General features: G+C 41.2%; 1 protein-coding gene across 6 annotated transcripts in view; it reads right to left on the bottom strand.

Moving 5' to 3' along the window:
• Positions 1-1,754: 1,754 nt before the first annotated feature.
• The window catches only part of LOC102929876 (killer cell lectin-like receptor subfamily G member 1), a 44,022-nt gene continuing 35,763 nt past the window's right edge, over positions 1,755-10,013 (bottom strand). For 3 of the 6 annotated variants that reach the window (XM_043550229.1, XM_037889736.2, XM_037889735.2), the window contains 5 exons: positions 4,109-4,204; positions 3,628-3,726; positions 3,405-3,556; positions 2,442-2,545; positions 1,755-2,221 (listed from right to left, as the gene is read on the bottom strand). In XM_043550229.1, the coding sequence (XP_043406164.1) occupies positions 2,110-2,221; positions 2,442-2,545; positions 3,405-3,556; positions 3,628-3,726; positions 4,109-4,204 (563 nt within the window). In that variant the 3' untranslated portion in view covers positions 1,755-2,109. Of the gene's footprint in view, positions 2,222-2,441; positions 2,546-3,404; positions 3,557-3,627; positions 3,727-4,108; positions 4,205-6,428; positions 6,528-8,919; positions 9,519-10,013 lie in introns of those variants that run through there. The other 3 variants (XM_043550117.1, XM_043550156.1, XM_037889734.1) reach the window with 3 other exon arrangements.

Below are 10,013 nucleotides of genomic sequence, written 5' to 3'. Positions count from 1 at the left end.
TTTCAACCAGGTGACCATGAATGATATCACTCTCCTGAGGCTGACACAGAAAGATAAAGACCGAATGTTGCATGAATGCAACCAAAACCCAGGACCATTCGCTGCCATGCTTTGCGCTGCAATGATTCCAGACTACTTGCTACTGGCTTGGCAAGGTAAAGTGTCCTACCGTGGAGGACGAAATAAGGCAGCCCTCCCCAGAAACCTTCTGCAAAGGCTTTCGGAGTACCTCCAGGAGAGCGTCATGGAGATGTCCCTGAGGATTCCCGCTCCATCCCCAGACAAGTTAACAGACTTTTCCAGTAGCTGTACTGGCTGCGAATGCATTCCAATTGTTTAGGGCAAATCAAACATTAAACACAATTGCTTTTAAACCCTGTACTGTAGTTACAAATGTGCACTCGCCAGAGGTGCCTTCTCTGCCTTCAGGGTCCGGGAACAATATGCCCTGGGAGGGTACTGGCTCCAGGGTGATGAAAAGGTCCTGGCTGCCGGGGAGAATGGATTCACCGCTTGCCTGCTGCGCATTCTCCTCCTCATCCATAAAATCCTCCTCTGTGTTGCGTGAGACTGCCACCTTGCAGGTGTTCGTGGACAGTGGTGGGGTAGTGGTAGGGTCCCACCGCAGAATGGCATACAGCTGATCTTAGAAGTGGCATGTCTGGGGCTCTGACCCAGAGTGACCATTTGCCTCCTTTGTCTTTTGGTAGGCTTGCCTGAGCTCCTTAATTTTCACGTGGCACTGCTGTGTGTCCCTGGTGTAGCCTCTCTCCACCATGCCCTGTGCGATTTTGGCATATATATTAACATTTCTTCTGCTGGATCGGAGTTCTGCCTGCACAGATTCTTGTCCCCATACAGCAATCAGATCCAGTGTCTCCCGTTCGCTCCATGCTGGAGCTCGTGTGTGATTCTGGGTCTGCATGGTCACCTGTTCTGCTGAGCATGCCATGCTGACCAAAGAGGAAATGAAATTCAAAAGTTCCCAGTGCTTTTCCTGTGTACCTGGCTAGTGCATTGGAGTTGAAAGTGCTGTCCAGAGTGGTCACATTGGAGCACTCTGGATAGCTCCTGGAGGCCAATATCATTGAATTGCACAGCACTGCATCTACAGTACCCCAAATTCGACCCAGGAAGGTCGATTTTAGTGCTACTCCCTTCGTCAGGGAAGAGTACAGCAGTCGATTTTAAGAGCCTTTTAGGTCGGCAGAAGGGGGTTGGTTGTGTAGACACATTCCTTATAAAATCGACCTAACGCGGCTAAATTCGACCTAACCTCGTAGTATAGACCGGGACATAGGAACAAGCTAATAGATGCTCCTGAAGGGCTTCCCCTGTCCCATTCTTTGTTTTACAGATCTCTATCGCATCTCCTCTTAGTCTTCTTTTTAAAAAAAATCAGAGGGGAAAATCACAAGTATAGCTAATAATTGCTGAAGGAAGCAGAAGAAAAGGGAGTAAATGTTAAATCTGTTTAGCTTGAAATATGAGTCATGCCAGAGTATTTCCCTCCATTTGGGGAAAGTATTATATCTAAAGGTTAATTGAGTAGGGTAGGAGTGAGCAAATGTAATAATTACTTGAGAATACTCGAGCAATCCTGCTAAAGAAAGAGGAAAAGACACACAGTGTAACTGTAACATTTTGTGAATGAATGAAAAATCCAGTTTAATCCTACTCATGCCGCTTACTTCACTCCAAGTACAACAGTGAGGTATCATCTTTAAAGAAGAAATACTTAATATTGTCCCATTATTTTCCTTTATTGAGCTTTTAAACACAGTTTAATTTCTGGCAGTCTGAGCCACAGTACAACTGTGCTGAAAATAGAAATACAAAGATAATCAACGATACGTGTATTAACAAGAACTTCAGCTTTTTCAGCTGATGCTGCTTTAACTAGATGCTTAGACACAATTGTATACCTACATTACAGCAGGAATCAAACCTTGGTCTCCCACAAGGCCAGTGTATGCTGCTAACCACCTAGGAATACTGTCAAACTTGTCCCACATGAACAAAGCTAGGAGCATCTTTAATGGGTTCATGATTCAGGTCCATTGGCTGAGTGTGAGTGAAGACTATTTGGTGGGAAAGTGCAGCAGGAGGTTACTTGGGGGATTTCTCACAGATGCATAGGAAAGGAACTGCACAGCTGGAGGCGTGGAGGGCATCCTTCAATAGGACAGCACAGTGCTGCACGGGGCTGTTAGAGGTGACCCTGCAAAAGACACAAAAGGAACACAGATGGGTTGTGGGAAGAATAGTGAAAGATTCCTTGCTGAAAGAGAAACAGGCTCATGTTTTACTCCACCCATATTCTGGTTAATGACTTCAGAGGGAGTTTTTCCTGAGTAAACATTGAGTAAGGTGCTCAGGATCTGTCTTATGGACTTGAAAACAACTGAAAACCCCAAAACTAAAAATTGAATCAAACCAACTTTATATCGTTGAATGTTGATCCATCTTCCCAGGCCCAGCCAGAGCCATTGAAATTTGTCAATCCAATCCAGTGTTCTTCTGCATGGATCCCCAGGAACAGGTTCTACAAGGGGAAGAAGGACAGAAGGGACAAAGGATCTGAACAAAATCACCCTGGGCAAAAAACAGCAACATAATGTAAGGGAGTAAAATATTCCAACCTTTCAGAAAGACCACTGTGATTCCCGCTGACTAAGACCTGCTCTGTGAGCCAAGCAATTTTAGCCTCTTTAATACTTCCTTGAGTCATAGTACTTGTGGGAAAGACCCACAAGAATTGAGAATTTGGGAACTAGTGGTGATCCCAACTGGTGGTGAAGGGGAGCAAAGACCTCACACCTTCAGGGTGCATGTGGAGGAGCAGAAGCATGTCCCAGCACTCACTTATGTTATTTTACATGTCTGTTAACTAGAAATGAAAGGGGCTAAACAATTCTTTACCGGATGTCATTCATCCCATAATTTTACAGATCTCCATTTCTGATGCCTGTTCTCCCATAATCTATGGGACTCTGCACCAAATGTCAGTCTCCCATAATCTCACAGGCAGAGTTGGTCCAAAGATGGTATTATTTTCTGCGGAAAACTTCTACCAAAATGGAAAATTCTGACTAGACACCTAAAACTCCAACCCCCAGAAACTAGAAATATTTAGATTTTCAGAAACTGAAAATTTTCAGATGAAAACCAAAACATTTCAGTCAAACTCCCAAAATTTTCAGTTTTGGGTGTTCAATTTTCCAAAATCTAAAACTTGTGAGGAAAACAGACTCTTGGTATGAAAATTTCCGTTTAGTCAAAACACCCATTTTCTGTCAAAAACGTTTTGATGAAAAATTTTCAACCAGCCCTTCCTCAGAGCTCCAGACTATCACATCTGCCAATTGAATTGCTACAGATTTGGCTGCATTACTGGCATTTACCTTTTCCCTGTTGTCACTGATTACCAAGAGCCCTGAGTCTTGGGCAGAGCAGAAATTCCAGCTAGAATTCCAATCTTTCTTTTCCTTGGAGAAGTAGTAACAGCTGTCTCTATATCGTACCCACTGGTCAGGGCATCCCGGACAGGAATTATCTGTAAAGGAATCATAAAATACTTATAATGGCTCAGATCAGAGACTCTGTGTCTTTCCTGAAAATACTTACACTTGATAGCCAAGGCCACTGAGACTCCTAACAACACCAGGCAGAAGATCCCCAGGATCACCGCAATGATCTGCCAGGGTGGAGCTGGAGCAGGGGAAGCTATCAAGAAAACAGGAAACATAGATATGGGCAGAATGAGCCACTGTCCTGAGTATCTGAAGTCAGATAACACACAACCATATCTGAAAACCAAATGACACATTTCCATTCACTAGATGCTAAGTAATTCTGGCAGCCAGTGAGAGTGCTTGCAACAAATTTGTCTGGTCTATCAGAGCCCTTCACCTGTAAACCACCCTGCTTCTGTGCTATGTGCTGCTTTTTATCTCCCTGCTAGTATGGTGTTGATTGATATAATAGAGGAACATTCTTATTTTAATATCCTTAAAAATCTCTCTTGGGGCAGAGGAAGTAGTAAGTTGTTTAACTAAAGACAGAACAACAAAAGGAAGAATATCAGGGGCTTGATCATTTACAATACCTTTGATTTCTGCATATTCAGGTCTTTGATTCAACTGCTGCTTAGGAGAAGTGAGAAATTTTGTATTCGTGTAGATCGTCTCTTTCTTTCTCATTTCTAGTGGGTTATAAGAGTGGAAATTTAAGACTATATATGGGGCTAAGATAAGAAATGAGTAGAGAGGTGACTAGCTGCAAAATCTGATATGGATCTGAACTTCCGCAAAGTTGATTGGCTTTTGGATCAAGTTTTTCAGTTTGGGTCCATCTCTAAAGGCAAATCATAATACACTAGAACAGGAGAGAACTGTGTGTCACATGGGTTGGCTAAAATAATAATTTCTTTAATATACTTTTTTCTTGAGGCTTGTACTAAACTGTACCATAGAAGAATTAAAAAGTTACACATGTATATAATCTCATTCATTGTAAGTATCATCACACCTTTCTGAATTTACAGCACAAGTGATATACTTCTCTAACGATAAAAGCACCAGGAGCATTTCGCCAGGAAGAATATATTTGCACCTGTAGACCCTTAGGAAGAAGCTGAAAATTTGGAACACAACTTTATGTGGTGTATCTGTCCTTGTCCTGTATTCCTAGAGAAGAAGGAGTCTGATATCACTTCTGAGTAACCTGATAGAAGCTCTACGGTGGAGAAATGAAGAGTTATTAACTCTGCAATGAACAATACCAACTGTAATGACACAGGAAACGTGCACACCTCTATCCCAACACAAACAATTCAGAGCAAAGGGGCTATCTTCTCAGGATTCAAATGACACTCATTATAATCATGATGTTAACTTCAAACTCTAGCTGGAACCATTTAAATCAGGGGAGAGCAAAGTACGGCCCATGGGCTGGATCCGACCGGTTAGGGCTTTCAATCTGGCCAGCAGGATTGCCAGCCCTGTGGTACAGCGGGTCTAAGGCAGGCTTCCTGCCTGCCCAGGCCCTGCGCTGCTCCAGGAAGCAGATGGCACCACATTCCTGCAGCCCCTGGCTGGGGGCAGGGGTGCAGAGGGCTCTGTGCGCTGCTCTCGCCTGCAGGCACCACTCCGCACAGCTCCAATTGGCTGGGAACGGGGAACCGCGGCCAATGGGAGCTTCGGAGGTGGTTCCCACAGGCGAGGGCAGCGCACAGCGGAGATGCCTGACCCACTCCACCCCCAGGAGCCACTGCCAGACATGCTGGCCATTCTGGGAGCAGCGGGGGGCCAGGGCAGGCAGGGAGCCTGTCTTAGCCCCGCTGCCATCCTGGAGCCACTTGAGATAAGCGATGCTGGGCTGGAGCCTTCACCCTGAACCCCTCCTGTACCCCAACCTCCTGCCCTGAGCCCCCACCCCCTGCCCTGAGCCCCCTGCCACAGCCCACATCACTCCTGCACCCCAACCCCCTGCCCTAAGCCCTCTAACTGCCTGCCTTGAGCCCCCCGCCACACTCCTCCTGCACCACAACCTACTGCCCTGAGCCCCCTACTGCATCCTGCACCCCTCCTGCACCCCAACCCCCTGCCCGAGCCCTACATTCATGGCCCTGCACACAATTTCCCCACCCAGATGTGGCCCTTGGGCCAAAACGTTTGCCCACCCCTGATTTAAATGGTGAAGTAATTAAGCTACTATATGAGACAAGAAATCAAATTTGTATACAGGTCAATGGGCAGCTTCTGGGTGATGGCGCTTAAGTGACATTCTGATGAAATAGAAACTTTCCCCCAGTGTCCTATAGATAGGCTTGGAAAAATACATTTTTAATTTTTTTTTTAATAATTTCAATGTATAATATTTGTCTTTATTTTTAAGTTTTTAAATTTTGATCAATGTAAATTAACAGTGGTGCAAAATTATGAGTTTTAAGCAATTTTTTAAAGATATTTTCCTCTGAGTTGTTACAGTTGTGGAAAGTTATGGGGGGTCAGACAATAATTATTTAATGACAGTAGATGTTGAGATTTAAACAATGAAAGATGTAAAACTGTTAAAACACAAACTGTCAACATCATATGTCAAAATGTTAGTCTTAAATCAAACTCTAATATGTTCTTAAGCAGCATTTGTCTTACTTTGACTATCTGTAAATTTTGATAATTATTGAGAGAAATATTTTCTTTTCAGTTTGTGTGTGTCTGGTGAAATCACTATTTATCAACATTCGTCGATAAAAATCTAATCCTTTCAAGCCTACCAACAGAGCCCTTCCAGTAATGGAAGACTGTGTGGCCTTTTGTGTGTGAAAAGGGATAGTTATGGACTCCAGTTTCCTTAGAGTTTCAGTCTGTAGTACGATTTCAACATTTTGTTTCTTTTTCAAGTTTACAGAAACACACACATACCTGAAAGCCTCATGGACACAACGGTGCTCAGTATGTTTCCTCACTTTCTCACAGCCATTATTGCACCACTTATCTTAATGATGATTCAGAGTGTTCAACTGCAATCCCCTCTGGCTGATACAAAAAAAATTGTATCTCTCTATATATTTACTTAGCATTTACTGCCAGCTATACTGAGTGCAACCACTCAGAACTTCTATAAGAAATCAGTTGGCCTAGTGAAATCCTGTTAAATTACTATGTGTGTATTGAGAACTTACTGCACAGTACATAATAATAACAATAATATCTGGGGCTGGTCAATAAATGGAAAAACAGTTTGGTGGCAAACTTCCAATATTTTGAAATTGTTTCCATTTTGCAGGGTTTGAAATTGATCAATTTTTCACTTTTATAAAATTGTCCATGAAATATTTCCCCCAAAATCTTAGAATTTTTTTTTAAATTGCATTTTAAAATTTTTATTTTCTTTCCATCCTGGTTTTCCTTTTTGCCATAGAATGCAATGAAATGAAGGATGTCCAGGGTTCTTTTCCTTCACTTTTTTCATATTTTCCTTTTTCCTTATGTTACTTTGTAACTTTGAAAAACTTCTGCAAATTTGGAAGAGCTGCAGTATAGTGTTTAATTTTTTCCTTTTGCCACACTGCAACTTTTGCATAGTTGAGGAAGTTGTCAAAAGCTAGAGTGGTAAAAGGAAAAAGGAACAGAAGAAAAAGGAAAATGTAGACATGATACACTATATTGTATTCAGTGGCAAATCAAAAAAGAGGAGGGTCAAAAGGGGAATATGAAAATATGAATATCTCAGAATTTCAAAATTATTGTTTCAGTGAACAAATAGATTCTTAAAGAAAATCCTTCCCCAAAAATGTTACTTTTTTAAAGTCAATTTTTATTGGAAAAATTACAAACAAAAAAATTTAACCAGCTCTCATAAAAATCACATTTAGCTCCTTTCATCTCAAAAGTTCTCATAGAGGTTTAAGAAGTATTAACAAGGACCCATATACTCCTTGACAAGCAGAGATTAAATTCTGCAGCAAGTTCCTTGGATTCTCCAGCATTCTGGTGCAGCTGACAGGACATTTTGTGGGAACTTCATTTACATTTAAAACATATAGATTTTTAAAAATACCAAGCAAGGAAAAAGTTCACAGTGAGCAATTACTGGTTCTGTTTCAAGCTGAGCTTATGTACTCTTTCTCTTTATTGTTATATGAGAGATTGTCTGGCTGTCCTTTTATTAGGTCAGCAACAGCCAACAGGAAATAGGAATGTCTTTTGAAGGCTTATACTTTATACGTGGGAAGTAGCTTACTCACATTACTCATAAGAATCATCCTCCCCAGAGCACTCAGAACAAGGGGACTTTTAGAGTTAAATACAAGTAAGCAACAAGGAGTAAAACTGTAATGTTTTACTTCCTCGTTACTTACTTGAGAACAAATATGAGTTAATGTTGAAGTTAAACATTACAGTTTTACTTCCAGATTAACTCATATTAGCAAATTTAATTGTTTACTCTGTGTGTGTGTGTGTGAGAGCGGGAGAGAGAGAGAGAGAGAGAGAGAGAGAGAGAGAGAGAGAGTGTACAGACAATATAAAGAGGCAAATGCGAAAAAAAAAAAGTCCCACAATTAGAGAGATAAGGTGGGTGAGGTGTAGCTCGGAAGAGACAAGCTTCTGACTTACACAGAGCTCTTCTTCAGCTCTTTTACCAACAGAAGTTGGTTCAATAAAATATATTACCTCACACACCTAGTCTCTAACATCCTGGGACCAACATGGCTACAACAACACTGCACAGTCCCATAATATTTAGAGTCTTTCTACAGTATTGTCTGCTTTCTTCACATTCTGAGCCTTCTCAGACAAACAGCAGCCCTACTCAACTCCTGCCCTCAACACAGCAATTTATAGTTGTTTCCATGGTGCAGAGCTTTCACAGAGTAACCAAAGCTGCTAACCTGGTCACCCGACTTTACAGGAAACTGTCTGCAACCAAACATCAATATCTGAGAAAAACAGCTCAGGTACTCCCACACTTCATCTCCCAAACACACATGTTTTTTTGTCCACCAGAGAATGGAACGGTTTGTTATTTAAAAAGTAGAATAGACTTGGTTTAAGCACACATGATTCAGTGTGACCTCACTTCCCATGGTGATTAATACGAAGAATCATTGCAAATTTGCCCTGCATCCATGCTACCACTGTTATAAATCCATTCCAGTCAAAGTGCCCTCTGGGTACCTATCGGATAGTTCCCAGTTCAACTCTCAGAAGCAATGTAGAAAAAAATCATTTGAAATTGACATTTTGAAATGAGAAAATTCATTTCACTTAAATTATTAATTAGAAACATGTTTTTCTTTTGAACTTCTTGATGAAAAATAAAACAAATTCATAAAATTGACCATTTCCTGCTCTGTTAGTGACACAGGTAGTAAAATGCTTTTGAAAATATATTTGCTTTCAAACTACTTACCCTTTCACAATAAAGTACAGTTCAATTGGCAGTGGAAAGACAGCCACTTGGGATGCTGAGAGAGCTCTGATTGCCTGGTGAAAATCCTGAATGGTTTGGGGTTTAGCAGATTTAAGCCTCTGCTTCTTATTCTGGCCAAGCTCCTTTTGGTGTTGTCTTGTCTACATGGTGAATTAATATGCAGTAGATTACCACCTTGACTTTTGTGCACTAACTCACAGTGTAAGATACAGGTGTCATGGTTTCCATGTTTCTCCTTGTATCAATGTGTCAGGCTTTGATGAAAGAACTGACAACTCATAAATATAGCACTTTGCATCCATGCAGTTGCCTCTTCACCTGTGACAACTGCACAGTCCCTATCAATGTACCCTTTCTCATGATGGAATATATATATTTTTTTTACTTCCAGACGTTTTAGTTATGTAATCATAGAATTGTCGGGCTAGGAGGGACCTCATGAGATCATCCAGTCCATCCCCTCATACCGAGACAGGTTTAAATATACCTAAAACATCTCTGACAAAGGTTTCTCTAACTTGCTCTTAAAAAATGACCTAGACAAATCTGAGAATTGGTCTGAAATCAATAAGATGAAATGCAATAAAAGCAGTTGCAAAGTTCTACACTTAGGAAAGTTAGATCAAATGCACAAATACAAACTGTGGAATAACTGGCTAGGCAGAAAAGGATCTAGGAGTTATAGTGGATCACAAACTGCATGTGAGTCAATAATATGATGCAGTTGCAAAAAAGGCTAATATAATTCTGGGGTGTAGTTAGAAAGTTTTTTCTAATATCTAGCCTAAATATCCCTTGCTGCAGATTAAGCCCATTACTTCTTGTCCTGTCTTTGGTGGACAGGGAAAACAATTGATCCCATCTTCTTTTAAACAGCCCTTAACGTATTGGGAGACTGTTATCAGGTCCCCCCTCCATCTTCTTTTCCCAAGACTAAACAGGTCCATTTTTTTTAATCCTTTCTTCATAGGTCAGGTTTTCTAAACCTTTTAACAATTCTGTTGCTCTCCTCTTCACGCTCTCCAATTTGTCCACAACATTCTTATAGTATGTTGCTGCAAACCAGACACATT

Source organism: Chelonia mydas, chromosome 1 (assembly GCF_015237465.2).
Source record: "Chelonia mydas isolate rCheMyd1 chromosome 1, rCheMyd1.pri.v2, whole genome shotgun sequence".
In the NCBI taxonomy this organism is placed as follows: Eukaryota; Metazoa; Chordata; order Testudines; family Cheloniidae; genus Chelonia; species Chelonia mydas.
Note: the sequence above shows the minus strand (reverse complement) of the source record. Positions and strands in the feature narration are given on the sequence as shown.